This window comes from Camelus bactrianus, chromosome 15, assembly GCF_048773025.1.
Source record: "Camelus bactrianus isolate YW-2024 breed Bactrian camel chromosome 15, ASM4877302v1, whole genome shotgun sequence".
NCBI classification, from domain to species: Eukaryota; Metazoa; Chordata; class Mammalia; order Artiodactyla; family Camelidae; genus Camelus; species Camelus bactrianus.
Genome location: NC_133553.1, coordinates 39,107,299 through 39,130,114, shown reverse-complemented (window position 1 = coordinate 39,130,114; position 22,816 = coordinate 39,107,299). Strand labels below are relative to the sequence as shown.

General features: G+C 33.7%; 1 protein-coding gene across 1 annotated transcript in view; it reads left to right on the top strand.

Moving 5' to 3' along the window:
* The window catches only part of HEATR5B (HEAT repeat containing 5B), an 89,575-nt gene that overhangs the window by 34,688 nt on the left and 32,071 nt on the right, over positions 1–22,816 (top strand). The window contains exons 19-26 of the mRNA XM_010967647.3: positions 1,952–2,111; positions 5,388–5,577; positions 7,961–8,130; positions 13,001–13,145; positions 15,967–16,206; positions 16,663–16,914; positions 19,944–20,125; positions 22,210–22,278. Coding sequence (XP_010965949.1) covers positions 1,952–2,111; positions 5,388–5,577; positions 7,961–8,130; positions 13,001–13,145; positions 15,967–16,206; positions 16,663–16,914; positions 19,944–20,125; positions 22,210–22,278 — 1,408 coding nt within the window. The remainder of the gene's footprint in view (positions 1–1,951; positions 2,112–5,387; positions 5,578–7,960; positions 8,131–13,000; positions 13,146–15,966; positions 16,207–16,662; positions 16,915–19,943; positions 20,126–22,209; positions 22,279–22,816) is intronic.

Genomic DNA, 22,816 nt, shown 5'->3' with positions numbered 1-22,816 from the left:
TACCAAGGCTGGCACTCAGCAAAGTTCCCCAAGTGGTGCTGGAGAATTGGATATATTTATGAAGCAAAAAGAATAATAAATCTCAGTACTTAACTCACAGCATATAAAAAAATTACCTTGATATCAATAATAGATCCATATGTAAGAGCTAACTGTAAAACTTCTAAAAGAAAACGTAAAAGAAAACTTTGTTATCTTGGATTATGCAAAGATTTCTTAGGATGCAAAAAAACGTAAACCATCAAATATTTAAAATCAATAAATTGGACTTGATCACTTTTAAAAACTTTGGCTTTTTGCACAATAATGTTGAAATGAAAATACAAATTTCAAACTAGAATAAATATTTGAACATTTACTTTACCAAAGAAGATATGATCATGGCAAAAAAACCACATGAGATGTTCCACATCATTATTCAACAGGGAAGTGCAAATGAGCTCCTACTACATGCTCAACAGAATAGCTACGGTTTACTGGAAATACCAAGTGTTGGTAAGGATGTGGCATAACTGGAACTCTCATACATTGCTGGTGGAAATGTAAAGTGGTACAGCCACTTTGGAAAATAATTTGGTGATTTCTTCCAAACTGAAGCATACACTTACCTTATGACCTAGCAGTTCTACTCCTAGGTATTTACCCAAGAGAAGTGAAAACATTTGTGTGCACAAGCACTTGTACTAAAACTTTTATAGCTGCTTTGTTCATGAGAGCCAAAAGCTGGAAAGAATCCACATGTCTTAATCAATTAGTAAATGGCAAAATAAATTGTGGTATATTCATTGACGAAATGAATAAAAAAACGGGATGAATCTCAAAAGCATTATGCTGTGTAAAAAAATCAGACACAAAAGACTATGTACTATCTGATTTCATTTTATGAAACTATATAAAAGATAAAACTGTAGTGACAGGAGACAGATCCATGGTTTCCAAAGTGTTTGGGGGAGGTAGGTGACTTCAAAGAAACAGTAAGAACTTATGAAAATGTCTTATATCTATGCTATTAATATGGCAGCCACTAGCCACATGTGGCTATTGAGCAGTTGAAATGTATCCTTCCCAAATTGAGATGTGCTGTAAGTGTATAATCAGATTTTGAAGGCTTTGTGCTTAAAAAGAATGTAAAATATCTTGTTAATAATTTGTTATATTAATTACATCTTGATATTTTAATATTTTGGATATATTGGGTTAAATAAAATTTATTAAAATTAACTTCACTTGTTTCTTTTTTACCTTCTATAATGTGGTGAGTAGAATATTTAAAATTAAATACGTGGCTTGTGTTATATTCCTGGGACAGCTCTGTTCTATACTATGATTATATGGTGGTTACATACTATATGCAATTGTCAGAACTCATTAAATTGAACATTTTAATGGACACTTAAAATTGGTGAATTTTATTGTATATAAATGCATCTCAGTAAATCTTATTGTAAAAAATAATATACAATATCTCCTTTTTATTTATTCATTAAAGATATATTTCACATAGAAAAAAGATTGGCCCATCTAAACTTAAAGATGTTCCAGTCACAATTACAGGGAACTTCTTAAGTTCTGTGATTTTCTGTGATTTTGTGAATACAAATACCTTTTTTGTGTGTATTTTGAAAACCAATTTTAAAAACTATTCTTTGATTTAAAACACCAGTGGTAAAAATATATTTCAGATGTCTTTTCAAGGAATAATGAATACTAAAAACTGTGAAGCTGCAGTTCCTCTTTCCTATTTTCTCTAAAATTAAGGTAGGCTTTATTCAGTGAAATGTAACCATTTTAAGTTAAATCTCTAACTCTTGTTAGTGAGTAGAGAAAGAAGTAATCATGATTGTAATCTTCTGATTTCCAGAATAAATCCCTTTTATTAATGTGACTCATATGCTTGTTATTGCTGTACGGAGATAGAAAAAACAATCCCTAAAGCCTCACTTTTTTTCAGATTGAAATCAGCTCGAGATGTTGTATCCAGAACTGGGCATTCATTGGCTCTGGGTTGTTTGCATCGTTATGTTGGTGGTATTGGCTCAGGACAACATCTGAAGACCAGTGTCAGCATTTTATTGGCTCTAGCACAGGATGGAACATCCTCTGAAGTCCAGGTATAATATTGACTTTTTATTATGAAATTAAAAAATACTACTTTAAGGAAAGTGATTCTGATGAGTTGTTAGGAAAAATGTCTTAGGGTCTTTCTCTGCCATTTTATTAGGATTTGGTATTTGAACCCAATCCTAAATCTGGGAATTTAACCCATTCATAACAGTCCTTGAAGCATATTTTTGTTTGTTTGTTTGTTTTTTTATCCTTTGTTCTTGTTTCCTCTTCTTTTTATTTCCTTACATTTGTTAGGCTGATTTCCTTACATTTGTTAGACTGACTGAAAAAAAAATTTTTTTTGTTTTGTTTGTTGGTTTCTTTGCTTGTTTTCCTCTTTTTTTCTTTTTTCTTTTCAGATTTCTTTTAATAATCATCCTCTGTCTCTCCCTCTGACACCCTAACTCAGGTACAGAGTCATTGGTTGAATCTTCAAGTATACTCCTTTAATTTTTTTTTCTTTCCTCATCAAATATTTTGTACAAAAGTAGATATAACTACAATAAGAGGCAAGAGCTTCATGTGTGAAAATATCCTACAGTCTTGATTTGCCACTTTACATTGATGCACCTAAAAATACTAAGTATATGAATTCAACAGCATTCAACTTGCCAGCTTCATACTGGGACTCAAAAGTTGGGAGAAGAGACAAGTTTGATCACCATTACTGCCTGCCATTAGTCTGTTAATAAATGAGTTTCTTCACCATTAGAAAAGGATGCTAAATCCACCAGAGACTTCTTAGTCTGCAGGCTTAGTTTGCCTTTGACTTCTTGGTAAAGGTTTTCAGCTGTGTAAAGCACCTAAGTCCCAAAAAATTAAAAATAAAAATCAAGTAATCTTGCCCCTCAAGAGGTGCTGTGCTGCTTTATTTAAAAGACCGTGTTCACACTAGTCTGGAAGAAAAGAACACAACTATGAAATTATTTTCCATAAGAAGTTACTGCTTTCTTCTTTTATGTCAAAGAGTTGGTGCTAGTTCTTTTCATCGTCACCTTCTCTTGCTTTAACTTCTTAAAACCACACTCCTTTAAGTGATCGCTTCACATGAGTCTTTTTCTATGACATGACATTTTACTGTAACGTGGACCAGTTACATTCCCTCAAAGCTGCTATTTCAGTTCGTATCTGCACAAGAGTAGCATAATAGCATTCTTTCTTAGTTTTCTCCAAAGTCTCCTCTGTTTTAAGAATCCTAACTCAAAAATTATACTTCAAAATTGAATTGTAGTATAGTATACATGTATTTAGTTATAACTACTGGAGATTTATTGTTCAATTACGTTTTCTTTTTTTGTATCCTCAACTCCTGTCTTGAGATCTTTGTTCTTATTTTATTTTTACTTGATAGAAACCTTCCTCCAGCAGTAATAATCTTAGGATACGTTGTGAAGTGGTGTGCTTTTTGATTCCTTGCATATCTGAAAAAAGTGACTTTATTTTGCCTTCACATTTTAATAACACTTTAGTTGGGTATACTGTTCCTCACACAGTCCTTTTTTTTCACTATTCATAAATGTTTCAGTACTTTTTGTATTCCAATGTTGCAAATAAGAGGCTAATAATAGCTTAATTTTTTGAGTTAAATTTCCATAGATACTAACATCTTAGGTTTTTATCAGCTACCTATTAAAAGTTTCAAATATGTTCTTTAAGAAGTGAAAGATAACTTATAAGCCAATAATCAAAGCAACTGATGTGCAAGTACTGTCTTTAAAGTTTCTCTGCAGTGTGACTTTGTATATCCAGAAATAAAACTTTAATGACAAATTAATTTTCTCCTTTTGTACTATGCATGTATTTCACACTCCCAAAAGACAGTGTCTTATGTAATAAATTTCTGAATTAATGGATGCTTATGGACATCATAGCTATCTTTTTCTGCATCTTTTCATTGGTTTTGCTAAGAAACTTATCTGAAATATGTCTGTATGTCTATAACTTTATATTTTGGTTTAGTAACATATAAGAATTTTTCTCTCTATCCTTGCACCTTAGAAATTTCATCAGATTCTTTGTAAGTTTATCTTTTCCTTTTCTCTTTCTGGTACCTATTCATATGTTAGGTCTCGTCTTTTTCCTCATTATTTTAATTTTTTTGTATTTTCACTCCTTTAAAGGATAATCTTCCATTTGAACTTCAAGATAATGATTTTATTATTTAGCAATAATTATTCTTTTTTTCCATTTTTCTATTGAACATTTAATATAAATCCTGGGGGTGTGTGAGTGTGTGTTTTTAAAACACTTGTAGAATCTCCTTTGTGCTTTAATTATATTGCCTTAAAAATCCTTATGATAGTTTTACTAAAATACTTTTTTGTTTCTTCCATTAATTTTTTTCTCCAAATGTGTATTCTGGTCTTCCTCCCTCAGGCTGCTGTATCCATAATACTTTTTGCTAGCTCTTGTCAGTAAGTGTGGTTTCTGTACATAACTATCCAGCTCAGGTTGCTGAATTCATTAGGATTGGAGTAGATTGACAGGTAGTAGATATTAGGTATGCATTTTTTTATACCATGTTAACAAGTTGGGAAACTTCTCTGTTGAGACTTCTCTGTTCTCAGCCTAGTAGTGCAGCTCTGCTTTGGAGCTGCCAACAGCAAAAATAAAAGGTAAGTTCTTTGACAGGTGGATGTGAGCAGCTTAAAGGATTTTTCATTTTCTTAAGCCTATGTTGATGACAGTACATTGCTCTGGGTTAGTTTTGCAAATACTATTAACCGCTAAGATTATTTGTGCTTAGTAAACAGAAATTAGGGCCTGAAATTGTTCGATGCACTTGAAGAGCTGTGGTGTGACTATCATTGCTTGAGAAGTATATCTGAGTACAGAACATTGGTACGGTCGTTGTTTTATTTCAGCCTAGTTAATTAGCAAAACTTCGATAATAAATATATATACTCCAGACAATAAATGTATATTTGATGTCCATAGTATCCACTAAATCAAATACTTACTATGTAAATCATTGTCTTGTGGAAGTGTGAAACACATGAACATTATAATAGAGGAAATGAGTTCATCAATGAAACTTTTTTCTGACACTCAAAGCCACAATGCAGAGAAACTTTAAACGTAGCATTTGTATATCAGTCTCTTTGGTTATTGGCTACTGGTAGCTTATGTGCTTACCTTCTATTTCTTAAGGAATATATTTGAAAATTTTTCTAGATCATTAATTAAAATCTAAGACGTTAGTATTATAAAAATTTAAGTTAAAATATCAATTCAGTATACTTCATCACTTACAACTAAAATAAAATTATATTTTATTCTAGACTTGGTCTCTTCATTCACTTGCATTGATAGTGGATTCCAGTGGCCCAATGTATCGTGGATATGTGGAGCCAACATTATCTCTGGTTCTTACCTTGCTGTTGACAGTTCCACCCTCGCATACAGAAGTTCATCAGTGTTTGGGTAGATGCTTGGGTGCTATAATAACTACTGTTGGCCCTGAACTACAAGGTGAGTAAATTCATCTAAAATTAAAGGAGCTAGATAGCTAATTACTGCCTTTCAGCTTCCTAAATGTCACCATCACATTGCCTAAAGAAATCTTGTAATAATAATAATAATTGCTATGTACTGAATGCTTGCAATTTACTGAACACCTGGAACCCTGCTTTTTATATGTACTATTTTATTTAATCCCTGCAGCAAACATGTGATATGAAGGTGTGTGTTAAAGTTCTGAGCAGAGAACATCTAAATGATATGTTACTGGGAGCCCCATGCAGTCAAAGATAAAAAGTTCCTTTGGCCTGGAGTGCCATCCACTTGTCTTCATGGACTTTAGCTTCACTTTTTTTGTTTCCCTAAGTCTAAGGAAGATAATATTATCTAATTTTTCTCTGAGGAAAGAAGCTCAGAGAAGATAAGTAACCAGCCTAGAGTTACTCAACTAATGAGTGGCAGATTTGTGATCCTAAGGCCCATATTCTTATCATGCACTTAACACTGATATGATTCTACTAATGGTTAAATTAAGCACTTAGATCAGAAGATCAGAAAATTACTATGAGTTTATGCAAAATATATAAGCCACTTTCAGAGCTTTCCCTTTTTTCCCCTACCATTTGTTAAAACTTTCAGTGGGTCAAGCGTTTTATGTGTATTACCTCATTTAATTCTGACAACAGTCCTGATAAAGGTATGTCTCTCCATTTTACAGATGAAATACTGAGGCTGAGAGAGGTTAAGAATTTTCCTACGGTTTTCTGTATATAGCCAATGAGTGGTTGGAATCAGAGGTGAAGCTCAGATAAATTTTCTTTGCCTATATTCTTAACCACTGTGCTATGTTGCCTCCATTCAGACAGATTTTTTTAAAAAGAAGGAAGAGAAAAAAGAAAAGATCTTAAGGAAGAATATGGAAATTGAAAAATACGTGATTTAGACACGTCTCTATCTTGGACTCAGGTCCTCTTTGAGAAAGTTGATAGTTCTTTCTTCCAGTGAATATCATAAGGTTATGGAGAGAATAAATACGTGCCTTTGAATAAGTATAGGTGCTTACCAAGTGCTTTCTGATATGATGATGAAGCAGTGTGTATTTCAAACTAGAATGTGACTCTTAGCATGACTTTAATGTCCTTGTTTGGTCTCTGTATGTATGCAAAATTACTTTGCATTGCTGAAAATTTCACATCACTTATATCTGGCAATGAAGACATTTTTGTGTCTTAGTGTAAATAATACTGCAACTTATTTTCCCTAACTATCTCTGTAAAAATTGCCACTAATCTTATTAGGAAAATAAGATTTGACATTATTATATAATAGAAGTGGTACTATTGTTTGAACAGAGAACAAGAGAATGAGGAATCTTCTGGCTCTTTCAAATAAAACAATGATGGATTTAAAAGACAGTATAGTTTATCAGGGGATAAATACAAAGCTAGCTAAATCTAAGAGAGAGATATTATCTTCATTCATAAACAGTTGTGTTTTGAAATCATTTCTATGGATTTTGCAGACTTTGTTTTTAAAACAATCTGAATAGGAATCAGAAAGAGGGTTATTTATCTTAAAAGTGACTCCTTTTTTACTTTTGATTGAAGTAATAGTAATTGACTTACAATATTATATTCATTTCAGGTGTGCAACTTGGTATTTCAACAATTATATATATTATGAATTGATCACCACATTACGTCTGGTAACCATCTGTAACCATATAAACTTATTACAGTATTATTGACTGTATTCCCTGTGCTGTAGCTTACAACCTTTAAAAAGTGACTTCCTTTTGAAGGTTGGCTTTCAGGGAAAGGAATTTTTGGAATGACTTTATTAAATGGGATAGACAGGACAGGCAGATAACTGGATTATGGGCCGAATCTGCTCAGATGCCTGGTTGGCTTTTTTTTTTTTCCAACAGCCCTTTACGTAAGAATGGTTTTTACATTTATAAATGGTTATATTTTAAATGATTATATAGGTGCTTACATAATAGAGTTGTGTGGATTTGGCCTCTTGGCTAGCAAAGTGAAAAACATTTACTTGCGGCCCTTTAAGAAAAAGTTTGCTAATTCCTGTTCTGGAAGATTTTATTTGCTTGATAAAATGTAAGGGGAAAAAAGTTAAGGGCATTTCTTATAGTGATTATTAATTTAGCAGTTGCATTACCTGATCTAACCATAGAACAAACATACTGATTAATGTTAATTCAACATAGTTTTTTTTTTTTTTAATGGAAGTATGGTTGATTTACAATGTTGTGTTAGTTTCAGGTGTACTTTTTTTTTTTAAGAAGGAGATTATTTAGAAGGTAATTATTTTCTGGGAATATTTCTGGTGATACTAATAAGATCATTGTATTTTGCATTTTCTTTGACTTTGCTCCTAGGGAATGGAGCAACAATTTCCACGATCCGTTCTTCTTGTTTGGTGGGTTGTGCAATAACCCAGGACCATTCAGATTCTCTGGTCCAAGCAGCTGCCATATCTTGCCTTCAGCAGCTTCACATGTTTGCACCACGACATGTCAATCTGTCTAGTCTCGTTCCTAGCCTTTGTGTAAGTATAAAGCTGTTTCATTCATTGATTTATTTAGGGAGCCCCAAATTTGTTTCCTAAAATATCAGACTAGATCAAAAAACGTAAGTTTCTTGGGTTGTGCATTCTAGAGTTTCAGCTGCAGTAGTCATTTTCTTGCTATTCATTTTACTCACTGATTTTCTTTTTCACTTTTTAAGAAATATTCTAGTGAACTGTTTATTTCTTGGCTAAAAGATCATCATATTTTCAGTCTTTCCCACTCAGAATTTTGACCCCTAAAGTTTGCTTGATAACTTCTGAGGATCTGTTGCTGTCATCACAGTCGTTAATTGATTGACTCAACAAATATTTATTGAGAGCCTGCTACGTGTCGGGATCGTGCAAAGCCCTGGGGATACATTTGTGGATGAGACAGGATGATGCTTCTGTCATAATGGAGTTTATAGTTTATAAGGGAACATGGTCAACAATGATTATTTGCAAATGAGTACTAAAAAGGCTACAGGAGAGCATGTAACAGGGGAGCCTATCACAACCCAGGCATTCAGGAAAGATTTCCCTAAAAAATGGCATGGAAGATGTGAACTGTAGTATAAATAGGAGTTAGTTTAGGGGAAAGTGTGATATTGCAGTAGACAGCACTTATTTTTAGGCAAAGGGAAAAATATGGGAAGGAGGGGATGCATTTAAGGAACTGTTTACTCAGTGTGGTTAAAGCTGGGAGGGAAGAGGGGGAGGTGGGTCATGGGGGAACAGGATGAAGCTGGACAAATAGCCAGGTGACAGATCAGGCAGACTTTCTGGATGTATTAAAACTTTGGCCTTTATTCTGCAAGCAATGGGAAACCATTAGAATGTATTCCACTGAGGAGTAACATGATCAGATTTGCACTTTTTACATTTCATTCTTGCTGCACAGTGGTGAATGGAATCTACAGGGTAGTAATTATAATGGTCTAAGGAAGGAGATGATAATGACTTCTCCAAGTTGGTAGCAGTGAGAATGGGAAAAAATATATGCATTTGAGTGGTACTTAGGAGAAAGGATCAATAGAAATTAATTGGCTGCAGTGGAAAGGATGTGACCCAGGTTCCTGACCTAAGTATAGTAATATAACTTACTGAGATTGGCAACATTGGAATAGGAGAAGGTCTGGAAGAGCAGGTATCATTAATTCAGTTTTAGACCTTTGAATAGTTACATGGGTCTGAAGCTCAGAAAAGAGAAGTCAGGTTAGAGAGATAAACTTGGAAGGCATGAGCATTTAGATGGTAAATTATAGATACAGGAGTAAATGAGATTGCCAGGGAGAGAGTACTGAATGAGGACCCCACCATATAAAATTTAGGGGAAAAAAAAAGAATCAGAAAAAAACATGAAAAAGCAGTCAGAGAGATGAAAGGGAAAATGGAGGTTGTAGTGTTCACAGATGTCAAGTGGAGTAGAGGAGTGTTCAGCTATATCAGATACTGTCAAGAGATCAAATGAAATGACAGCTACAGTGTGTCCTTTGACTTCTGTCCCATGATGTCCTTAGTAAGAGCTCATCTGGTAGAGTGGTATAAATGGAAGCCCAGACACACTGGGTTAAATATGGAATATGAACAGTAATGTCTTTCCAGAAGTTTGACTATAAAAGAGAGGGCAGAAGACAATAGGTTGAGGGGGTGATGGGGTCTAAAGAGATGCTTTTTCTCCTACAGTAGTGAGAAGAAGTGAGCATGTTTAAATACTGACAAGATGGAGCCAGTAGGGTGGGGCAGAGAGGGATTTATTATTCATCCAGGATTTCCAATGGGATAGTTTGCAGGACACAAGTAGAGGATGTCTCTTTCAGTGCAACATGAAGAAAAGAGGAGAGGACAAGTGTAGAGGATTTATGGATTTGGTGGCTGGAAGTTGAAGGAGTTATCATCTAATGACTTGTACTTTCTTAATCAAGTGAAAGAGAAGATAAGGTTCTGTGAATGAGGAAGCAAAAAGGAGGGTTAGAAATTCGAGAAGAATGGGATGTGGGAGATTGAAGTAACTGTAGAAATATAATATTCTATGATAGTTCTGAGGGTTCAGTAGAGGTTAGTGACCTTTGGCTCCATCGTGTGACTTATGCTGGTACCAGTTCATCTAGTTGTGAGATTTTTCTCCTGCACCTGTAAAGATCGTGAGCAGCCAGATACTTTGATACATTCATAGTTGGACTTTGGCCAAGCAGATTTGATTAAATGTCAACAGAATGGGAGAGGGAAAGATGTTAACAAGATGTTGCTGAAATGATGGATTATGAAATCTCATTTGGATGAGGAAGGAAGGTAAGGACAGTAGGAGGCTGATGTATAGGGAGAAAGAAGGGCACTACAGATGTAACTGTGGGAGGATATTGTGGAGGAAAGGGAAGAGAAGGTTATCCAGGATTAGGTGAAGGAACTGAAAGGTCAAGATCTTAGATACTAGGTCTGGTGTGGTATATTTAGCTTTACCCAACAAGATTTGCTCCTTTTCACCGTAGACCAGGGGGAACTGCATCGGTCTCAGACCATCAAGAAGCTTGATTGCCACAGAGCAGAAACCAGATGCACATGAAATGTTTACAAAGAACATCCACAAAGGAAATAGTCAACTAATAGTATACACTGAATTGCATTCTGCAACAAGATACGTAACGTCCTGCCAAAAGCCATGGCCTGATGCCCAAGTTTGAGGGCATAAATGGTATCTCTTGAGCAAGTGGACTTGTTAAATGATGCAGCTTTGATAGGCAACTGATAAGTGTGATGAAGATGCAGACACACATGCCTCAAGTTGTCTGGTTCTTCTTTCCATTTTTTTCTCCTTAAATGTGATTATGCTATGGTGGTTGACCTTATGAGATGGGACACATTTAAGAGGATCTGGTAAAGTAATAACATGAATTTCTTTATCTTGGTGGACGTTATCAATAAGCCGCAGAGAACACAATGAGTTTCCTATGTGTTAACACAAGATAATGTCTTCAAAATGATTTCCTTAGCAAAATATCAAGGGTTTTATTACCAAGCATGTTGAGCACTTTCCTGAACCTCTTCCAAAAAACTAAGTAGTGAGATTGCAGGCAGCTGGTAGGAAGGAGATGGCATGGCAGATAACAATGGGAACAAGGGCCACTTAGGTGACTGTCTTGTTTCCGCATTGCCAGATACCCTCAGACTGTCTTCATTACGAGATCTTTTGACACTCTCTAAAAATAGTATATACACGGATTCATCCAAATTAGTGAAAGCAGGTCTGATTTTTATAAATTTCATGTTCATCTCTATTCAGTCATTGCTACCAGAAATGGCCATATTATGTGATACCATGTGTAATACCTAACACAAATGAAATGTGATTTTTTTTTTCAGCAAGTGTATTGAGAGGTGAGTTTCACCATAGTAATCTTTATTAATGATATTAAAGTATTAAAAGGTATATGATGGTAGAACTGTTCAAAATGTGTTTTTGAAAAAACAGCCACCACTCTGAATAGTTATTTCCCTCCCAGCAAGTGGGTGCTTTTTACCCCATGTGACCACAGTTACTCATTCTCCTGTCCAGATTTATTCCACATGGCATTTATGTCATCTGGGAAAATTGTAGATGTCAGTGAGAGAAGGACTCGAGCTGAATGCCCATGTCATCAGATAAGAAGGCGGAAACTCGGAGAGACTTGTTCTTCCTGTCTCATATGGCCATGCTTAACCTTTCTGATTATGGGATATTTGAAAGTTCCAAAACGTCTTCATTTTTAGGAAGAGAAATGAAAAAAACATTTTGTTGAAAAAAATCTAACCTGTTAGGTTTTCTCTCCTCATTTTTATTTTCTTTTATAATTTCATCAACTGTGAATTTTATGCAAAACTAAGAGTTACAAAAAATATATTAACAACATAAAAATGCATTATCTGCATTTGTGAAGCATTGTGAAGTGGTGGTGTATTCCACATAATTATTTTCCCCTCCATCGTATCTGGACGGGATTCTTTCTAAAATTTATTATTCACATTCTTTCTTTAAAAGCAGCATATGGAACATAATATTTTCTTGATGAGTCAGATTTATAGTAATAGTGATAATAGCTAACATTTATTGAGCGATTACCATGTGTCATCTACTGTTCTAAGGAAAATACTTGTTTTAACTTGTTTTGTTTTCACTATATTCCTGTGAGGAATTTCTATCCTCATTTCACATATGAGCAAATGAGGCACAGAGAAGTTAAGTAACTTGTTTAAGATTACACAGGAAACCCAGTCTGGCTACCGGAGCCTGAGCTCTTAATTATTATGCCGTGCTGCATCTTACACTTTACTTCATATATTACAGTGTACTTTATTGTTTCTTTCAGGAACTTTTGAGATTAAAAAACAAATTCTATACCAAAAGGATCCATTTTGCAGTTCTTTTCAGATATTTATGTTTGCTTGATTTGGGCTTTTTATTTTAGTATATATCCTCTTTTGCTTTCAATTCTTAATGTGTGCTCTGTCCCCTAACTTTTCATTTCACTACACATAATCTCTAAGCACTTGAAAAATTTCGATGACAGAGTTTAGTAGGACCATCTGTAAAGTAAGATGTGCAAAAGATCCTTCTGGATTTTTTTTATCTAAGTACATTATATGATCTTTAGGGCCCAAGTCTTGGGGCATTTATTTTATAAGCTACTAAAATATTCTTTATATATTTTATTGGAATTACTGTTTTTCCAAAAGACCATTATTTGGTTATATTTTGAACAACTGAGGTGGTTAAATGAAGAGACTCTTCACAAGTAAAGTGTTAAGATATATTCATTAGACAAGTGAGATTACAGCTTTTTTTTTTTTTTTTTTTTTTTTTTACAAAAAAGTCTTAAATTGTTATGGTTTACAGGTTCACTTATGTAGTTCCCATTTGTTACTTCGACGAGCAGCTGTGGCATGTCTCCGGCAGCTTGCACAAAGAGAAGCAGCTGAAGTATGTGAATATGCCATGAGCCTGGCCAAAAATGCAGGGGACAAAGAGAGCAGTGGAGCTAGTAAGTTATGTTATCTGTCAATATTCTTTTTGTTTAAATATTTTAACATTTCAAATGAGCATTACTTACTAAATAACGTTTTAGCATTGAAATACGGTCCATTTTAAATTCTTTTAAATAAAATAAAACTATTACCACTTTTAAAATTCCTGTGTAGTTTCCTTGGTAATTTTACATTTTTTACTTTTTAAAATTTTTATAGCTTAAAAAAATTTTTGTAGCCATTACTATCAGGATACTTCTGCCATCCCTTGAGTATGTTTAAGCTCTATAAAGGATGAGTAACTCTAGGGATATTGCCTTGTATCAGTAATAGGCGTCTGAAAAGAAAGATTATCTATTTGGGGGGGTACCTGAAACCTTCCAGTCATTGACAGCGGTTAACCTTTTGTGATATAACTTTTCCTCAAAGAAGGTAAAACCAAAGTAACCAATAAAACTATTAAATGTCAGTAGATGTTTGGGTGTGGGAAGGTAGATCGTTGCTTTCTTCAGCTCTTTTTGTTTTCTGGAGAGTTTTAAGTATAGCTTGAATTTATAGCTAGTTTTCTGATCTCTTGGGATGGTTTGGGAACTTTTTCAGAACTTAATTTATAGAGATATTTTCCCTATTGTGAGAGAAAACTTTTACTTACTAAGAGCTTTCAAAAGGATAGAAGTTGCTTGGGTACTAAGAAGCAAGATACTAAAATAACTCCAGTTTTAGCATAGTGTGTGTAATAAGAGCTCTATTAACAAGCATACTGTATTATAGAATGCAAAAGAAGTTTATTATGTAAAAGTCCAACAGTCAAAATGGTGCTTTCTGGAGAGAAGACTATGACACCAAAAGTAATTGCAGAATTCTCCTGAATACATAAAAAATTTTAGAACTTGTACATGTCAGTCACTATAATCAGAATTGAAAGAGACAAGCTAAGAGAGGGGAAAATATTTGCAAAATGTGCTTATTTTATTTGTTAGAATGTATACATGTATATTTAATATTTTTAAAGCTTTTACAAATTAGTGTGCCAGGGGGCCTAAGACCACCCCCAGGTTTGATGATTGACTAGGAAGACACTGCATATAGTCACACTATGGCTATGATTTTTTAAGCAAAGGGACAGAAAGCAAAATCAGCAAAGGGAAAAGGTACGTTGAGTGAAGTCCAGAGCAAACCAGGCACAAGCTTCCCAGAGTCCACTCCCCAGGGTGTCACACAGGAAAGGCTTAATTCCCTAGTAAGGCATGACAATGCATGTGAAATGTTGTCTGCCAGCAAAGCTTGCTAGACATTCAGTGCCCAAGTTTTTTACTGGGAGTGGGTCAGATAGGCATGATCTGCCTAGCCTGTACCAAAATTCGGACTCTCAGAAGGCAAGCAGGTGCTCAGCATAAACCGTATTGTTGGTATGCACAGTTTAGGCATAGTAAGCCACTTTTATCAGGAAATGATGGGAACTCTGCTGAAACCCAATTCCCAGATTTGAGCCAAGAACTATCTGTAATATCAGGCCTTAATAGAGTAGTCTCAGATCTGCTATGGTTAACTCTTTTACGCGTCTGTAAAAATCACTAGAGCACACGAAAAGATGTTTTATCAAAGAAGAAATATCAACATATGAAATATCTTTAACCTCTAGTGATTAAATAGTTGCATGTTAATACAGTCATAGGATAGCATTTTTCTTCTATAAAAGTGACCAAGATTAAAAATAGTGATTTTAACTGGTGTGGAGAGAGAGATGAACAAAAGAGAAAATTTCTTATACTGCTGGTAGAAATGTAAAGTTATACAAATTTTCTGGAGGATTTTTTTTCAGTGTATTCTCAAAGTTTTCAAACTGTGCTTACCACTTTGACCTAGCAATTCCTCTTTTAGGAATTCATCCTCAGTGGTTAATCGGTTAATGTACTCCTGATTCAATGGTTTGCTGTGTTGCCATGAAAATCACATTGTGGAAATATAATTCCTGATATGGGAAGATATTCACCATATACTGCTAAGTGAAAACTAGGCCTCTGTGCCTAATCTCTCTGTAATGTTCCTTCCTTGGAACCTTCTCTTTTGACCTTTCCCACTGTCTTTGAATTCCCATCACTGTGTCTGTTTTCTGCAAACCTTCCCTCATTCTGTCTTTGGAGTAACTCAGTTACAAAGAGCCACTTTTCAGCCTGCATCCTTCCATCTCACTCCCTTCAAGGTTCAGAGGGCGTTAGTCTTCGTGGAGCCTAATTGTATTTATTCTTAAAGGCTGCCAGTTGTTCTACTCCTGCTATTTGTAAGAATAAGATTTTCAGATAAAGCAAGAAATTTAACCACTATTTCATAACAATTTTTGATTGTGTATTTCTTGGACAGGATTTTCTCAATTTTAAAATAAACTTTTAGGATATAATCCATTTATAATTTGTGTCCTAGCTTTATAGATTTTTAAAAATTTGAACTATAAGACCGAATAAGTTTCAATTTGTTCATCCAATAAATGTAGCAATAATTTTTTTCCGTCCATTAAATTAAATCTAATTAGAAGTACGTTTCTTTCCCACACTTTTTTCTTATTAAAATCAAATATACATTTGCTGAGCATTCCATGGAGGTTTGTTTAAAATACCACAGAACAATCAGTCTTAAAGATCAGGGTTTTTACCTTTATTGTCAGGTTAAATTGTAATTCTAAAGATATGTAAATTGTGGACTATAGTTAAATTGTATATATAGCTAGCTCATTTTGTTGTTACTGTGAATTTAAATGTGTATCATGGCCTTTAACATAATTGTTGCCTGTAGTATACGATAAAATCTTATACGAGTTCATTTGTAAAAATTGCTTTTCAGGTGTCAGTCCTTTTGCGCCTGGAGTTAGTTCTCGAAGTGATATCCATTGCCGGCACCAAGGTGTTAATATAACAGAAACTGGTCTTGAGGGACTTCTGTTTGGAATGCTAGACCGGGAGACAGATAGAAAATTATGTTCTGATATTCATGATACTTTGGGACATATGCTTTCATCGCTGGCTGTAGAAAAACTTTCCCATTGGCTAATGCTTTGTAAAGATGTCCTAGCAGCTTCTAGTGGTATGTATTCAATACATAAAATGTGTTCTTAAAATAATGAAAATTATTTCTATATAGATATAGATATATAAATTTGAGCTTATGTTTAAAAATATTAATAATTGTTAATCTATAAATCCCTGTAAAATGTTGAAGGTCAAAATATATTACAAACTAATGAACTTTGGTTATTTTTTTGGAAAATGACTAAGTTCAGATTAAATTATTGTATATAAAAATCCCAGGTTACTCTGTAGTTTGACGTAAAATGTAAACTAGTGAAATATGTAAAATACTTTTATGTATCCTTTCCTTGGTTTCTTACTGATTGTTTAAAAGAAGAAATTTGCCAGTGCTACTGTTTTCAAAGTGAGAATTTAGTCTATTTTTAAATTAGAAATCTTCAAACATTAATGCTATTTCTAAAGCATCATTTTTACTATATGTGAGGTTGTTATGCCTTTATTTTTGTTACAGATATGAGTACTGCAACTCCCTTAAGTAGTGGAAAAGATGAAGAATTTGAAAAGAAAGATGAGATGGATGATGATACCATGTTTACCACACTAGGAGAAGAAGATAAGTCAAAGCCATTTGTGGCACCTCGCTGGGCCACTCGAGTATTTGCTGCTGATTGCCTGTGTCGAATCATCAATTTGTGTGAGAATGCGGACCAGGCTCACTTTGATCTTGCCATGGCACGTTCTGCTAAACTACGAAACCCTACAAGTAAATTTAAAATCAGTGCTTCTTTTTCCCAGAGTATTTTTATAAGTTTGAAATATTTTACTGCTTTGTAACATGCTTTAGACTGTGCCTTTTGTTTATTGTAAGTTTCTTTGCCTTTTACCTTTGTTTTCCGTCCTCTCTACATATTGTCCATCTTCTGATCCATATTTGGAAGATAAGTTGAAAAAAGTGGTCCAAAGTTATATACCTATCTTAAGATATATTTATCTTAATCATTTGCCCAAAGGATAGTGACGGCAGTAACTTTCGTTTCCTTGGTACCTTATCCTACTTTTAGCACTTTACTGTAAAAGAGATGGCAAAAGTTTAAAGTGCATAAAGTGAGTTTTGCAGTCCCCTGCTATGGAGAATGTCAGAATTCATGAATACCATGGCAGATTTCGAACTCTCAGATTTCAGAAATGTTGTTAGGTATTTTTGGAAAGGTGAAAATTGTTTGTTACTAAAACCCTTTACTTTTTGATCATTTGTAAGCTTTTATGCCATATATCTCCTGAATCAAATATTATAGGGAATTTACAAAGAGATCATCAGCTCCAGTATCTTCACTTACAAATGAAGAGACCCAGAGAAGCTGAGAGAAGTGGCAGAGTAACAGACTCTCTTATCTTGTATTTTGTTGTCTCTTCATCATCCTGTCATTTTTTAAATATCTGAAGACACATTATATGTATCATCAGTTTTGAAGTCTATACATTAAAAATGCCTTTCAGTTTATTTTGTTGTGTATAAGATGCAGTAGAACTCACAAATGGATTAAAAAACAAACAAATGAAAAGTAAAGCAGTAGTATATACACTATGTATAAAATGTGAATCTGAATATATATAGAATACTAGCAAAGCACGATATATCATGAACATAGTGTCCCTTTTCATGTCATTATCTATCAGATATTTACTGAGTCCTATTCTTTGCTATACATTGAGGATCCAAAGGAGAAAAAAAAACATAGTCCATGCTTTTGAAGCATTTCTAGTCTAGAAGACAAAGAGCCAGATTTGTCACTCAAATAATTATATATCCCAATAGTGGAATGATAAGAACACTTTGGGAGCATAAAAAAGGACTGTTTGTTTCCTAAAGAGCCAGAGAAGATATAACAGAGGAAGTCATCTTGAAGCTGGGTTTTAGAGGCAGAAAAATGGTTTTCCCGGTAGAAGAGGCTGCTTATTATATTTGTTTTCTATTATTGCTCTAATAAATGACAGCAAACTTAGTGGCTTAAAGTAACAGAAAATTGTTAACTTACAGTTCTGTGGGTCAGAAAGTCCCAGAATGTAATCAACCTCTATCAGTCCCCTAATTCTCTCCTTATTTCGGAATTTCTGCTCAGTGCCCCTTTAGGAGTTCATTTCCTTAGATTTAGACAAAAGATAGAGGTCTTAATTTCATAAAGGCTGTTATGTAGAGATTGAGTACAGAAGCAACAAAACTTTCATTCCCGAAACAATTGCCTAGTTTTTCATTCTAGATTGATATAAATTGTAAATTAGGTGACAGAACATATTAGGAGGACTAATGGGTCTTTTTGTTTACTTTTGGGTTGGCATAATCTGAATAAACCCATTTTAATCCAGTTTCTTCCACCTTGGAAATTTCCTCCCAAATTCTGGCAAAAGTTTATTATATCATTAGTTTTTATTGATGGTGTGTTTTTGCCTTCCTTAGGTGAGGAAGCATTGGGGGCTTCTAGCCGAAAGTATTTTTCTCTCCATTTTGCTCCCCTCCCCAAAATAAATAGATCTTCTTTTTTAGAGTTAAAATTCTAAAATTGCTATTTTAGGTAGGCATGTAAAAAAAACTGGAATATGCTAGTAATGTTCACAATAGCAATAACAACAAAACCCTCTTTAAATAGGAATTGACTTGGGATCAGGCTGAGCCACAGAATTACCACTGCTTCAAAAAAGACTGTGAGAGCCTTGCAGCCTCATGAAGATCTTTAGAATTCTTAAGCTTGATAAATTCTTAAGATAATTTCTTTTGCTATATCTTTAATTTCACCAATCTTTCCTTTTTCAGTATCTAATCTCTACTAATCTTATTCAGTGTATTTTTCATTTCAGATATCTTTTTATATCTCTAGAAATCCCACTTGTGGTTTTCTCTTTTATTTAGGTGATGATATCTATTAAAAAGTCCCTATCTGCTAATTCTGTTATCTCTTTCATTTCTGGACCAACATTTCTGTTCATTGGTTTTTGTTTTCATTTTCCTTGTTATGAGATATATTCTTCTGCTTTTTTTACATCTGTGGTAATTCTCCATTAGATGCCAGACATTGCAAATTTTATTATGTTAGTGCTGGATTTTGTGATAGTGCTGGATTTTGTTTTGTGATGTAGCTAAATTATTTGGTATCTTTTGAATTTTTTCAGACTTGCCTTAAGCTTTAATAGGGCTGATCCAGGACAGCCTTTACTCTAAGGCTAACAGGAAAAGACTTCCTTTTTCTACATCTTATCCTTATAAAAGTCTTTTCCAGAGTAGAGGTTGGCAAACTATAGCTTGCTGTCCAAATTCAGTCCAATCCACAGTCTGTTTTTGTCAATAGTTTTATTGGAGCACGGCACACCCATTTGTGTACATATGGTTTATGTACATACTGCAACAGCAGAGTTGAGTAGTTACGGTATAAATTATATGGCCAGCAAATGCAAATATATTTACTTTCTGGTTTTTTACAGAAGTTTGTCAATCCCTGTTGACAAAAGGATCACAAGCTTCTTTGGGGAAAGTTGTGGTAATCAGTTATTTTGCTTCCAATGTCATTATACATCCTATAACTTCATCTGTTTTATTACATTGTGTAAAGGCTTACCAGTGTACTCAAGAGATCATGGTATGGAAGCTCTCTTGAAAGTGTATCTTTGTTATTTCTAAACATGGTGAAACATGTGGATCATAAATGCTTTTTTGAAGAAATTTACTTCATTTTATATTTTTATGTTATGACATTTACTTTTGGAAAAGTTTTCCTTTTTGCTTTCTATTTTTATCTTTAGATGACCTCTTGGTACTTCATCTCTCTGACCTGATTCGCATGGCATTCATGGCTGCAACTGATCATAGTAACCAGCTGCGGATGGCTGGGCTCCAAGCACTTGAGGACATTATCAAGAAGTTTGCGTCTGTGCCTGAGCCAGAATTTCCAGGACATGTGATTTTGGAGCAGTATCAAGCTAATGTGAGATATTCTATATGTTTCAAAATTAAAATTGATCTTTTGAGTAGGCGTTAAAGGAGCGAAGATTCCCTGGAAAAATGTATTTGGACCTGTAACCTATTTATTCACATTAATGCATATATTTACTCCCATAGTCTGTGACATAGTTTTAATCAACTCACAGTTGAAGAAACAATAGTATAAAACTTGTTACTATTTTTAAGTCTTGATATAATATTAGTGATAAAACTAGAATAGATATTCCAGGCTGGCTTTCCAATCTTGTGTTTAGGTATTTAGCTGTGCTGTGTAGAGATAAAAGGAACAGCCCAAGAGTGTTGTGGATTTGCTGCCATTATTTTTATATGTCAAGACTTGATAAGCATTTTTAAAAATAAAAGGCAATCACCTGTTGTGTGCTGAAGGATAAATTAACTTTTAATAAGTTAAAGTATTACTGAAAGAATTGTATACTTTCAAAAGATTTTTTAATTTTATTCTAAACAGAGATATACTTGTTTCTCCTGATATTTATACCTTTATTTATATTCTTCAAATGAGGTACAATAGATTTAATCTGAGTAATGGTGGATTATGTGAAAGCAAAAACAAAATTTACATCAAGGAAAGAATAAACATTTTTTTTTTACTGTGATTATACCAAAATCTTGACTCCAGACACATCATACTTCACCTAGTAGCTATGCTAATACATACACAAAATTAAAAAGTGTGAATAATATATAATCGATGTTTTTCCATCTATCCATCCAGGTAAAGAAATTATACTTCCTAACCCTACTGGCTGTAGAAAACCTGTCTATAATTATTTATTCCCAAATACTCAAACTATCAGAATGAAGGCCTTTTTAAAAAAAAATCTTTCTATTTAGAAATAATTTCAAGCTTACAGAAATAGTACCAAAAAACTATCTTATACCCTTCATTCATATTTACCAATTGAGAATTTTGCCTCATTTGCTTTGACATTTGCTCTTTTTTTCTCTCTACAACTCACACACACACACACACATGCACACTCACTCACTTTTTCTTTCCTAAACAATTTAAATTATCTAAATCATGTATCTTAACCCTTGAACACTTCAGTCTGTATTTCCAAAGGCAGGAATATTGTCTTACATTGCCATAGAATAGTTATCAATTTTATGAAGTTCAAAATTGATACACTACTTTTATGTAATCTATCATATTCCAGTTTTATCAGTCAACCCAATAATGTGTTCTCTAGTATACTCTCTTTCTCCTTCAGTACAGGATCTAGTACTAGCTTTGCAATAAGATTACTGAAATACTGCATTTGATTACTGCAGTATGAATACTGTGATTAATTGTCTTGTGTCTTTAGTCAGAGCAAAGGGCTCTTAATTGATTTCCAGACTGCTGTTGATATGCCTTAGTGACTGAATCTCTAGTGTAAGGGAAGAAATCTCAAATTAAGAGTTGACTATATCTAATTCCTTATTTAGGTCATACATATTAAATCTAATATATCTAAGAATCTGTGACCAATACTGGCTTGTTAAAATTAAAACTCATATTCCTTTACTTATTAATATAATAGCAGTACATAAATTAATATTTCTTGATCAACCTTCTTTTAAAGCCTCTCTTTCTGAGGTAAAATGATCTTTAAGGTCTTTTAGTGACTGTGTGGATTTTTAGTACTACTCAATTATTTAAAGGAATTGAGTCAGTTATATGAGAGTCACCCATGAGGTAAACATTAGAAATATATTCAAGGATATATAGACAGGAAAAAAAAGGATAGCAGTTTTCTGTTATCTCTGAGAATATGTGGCTTTGTCAGAAAATCCTATTTACTATTAAACAAAAACAAAGGAAAAAGAAGCAGGATTAATTGCCTATTTGGTAGAGCATTCGTATAGATTTGATAATGATAATCTTCTAGAAGTCAGAAGAAAAATGGAATGGTTGAGTTTCTTGTAACTGAAAAGAGATAAGAGATGTGATACAGAAGAAAGGAACAAAGATGTGTTTTGTGTTTTCATCTCCAAAGACACCAGAGGCTTTATGTTAACTACTTATCTTTTAAAATAAAATGCTTGTATTCATTTTTCTAGGTGGGAGCTGCTCTAAGACCAGCCTTTTCACAAGATACCCCATCAGACATAATAGCAAAAGCTTGCCAGGTGAGAAGAAAAATAGTGTTTTCTATAGTGATCTTCTATAAAGTCATAGATATCTTACAGTTTCACTTCCAAGAAAGAAGAGAGAAAAATCAAACAGTATTTATTTTTATCTCATAAATACAGCAGTGACAGTTTCCTTTTTATTCTGTGTGAAATGATGAAGTAGTAACTATTAATTGCATCCTTTTTTTTTTTTTCACCTGTAGCTGAGGACACAACTCTGGAATTAATAGCTATCCCAGTAGTAAACAGAGATGTGAAAGTCATAAGAGGGACTAGAATAAAAGTAAAATCTCAAAATACACAGTAATTAAAGAATATAGAGTAACGATAATTAGGTAATAAAAGATTTTTTTTGACCACAGGTTGTGAAAGATTTTGCAAGTTTCTGTGTATTAAATTATCCTAAAGAGAATTTCACAATATAGAAATTTGATTGCAAAGTTAATCCTAGGAAATTATTCTCGTATTATCTTATCTGAAGAGAGTTACAAAAGCACATATGTTCCTACATGTTTAGTAAGTTCATCTTTTTCAT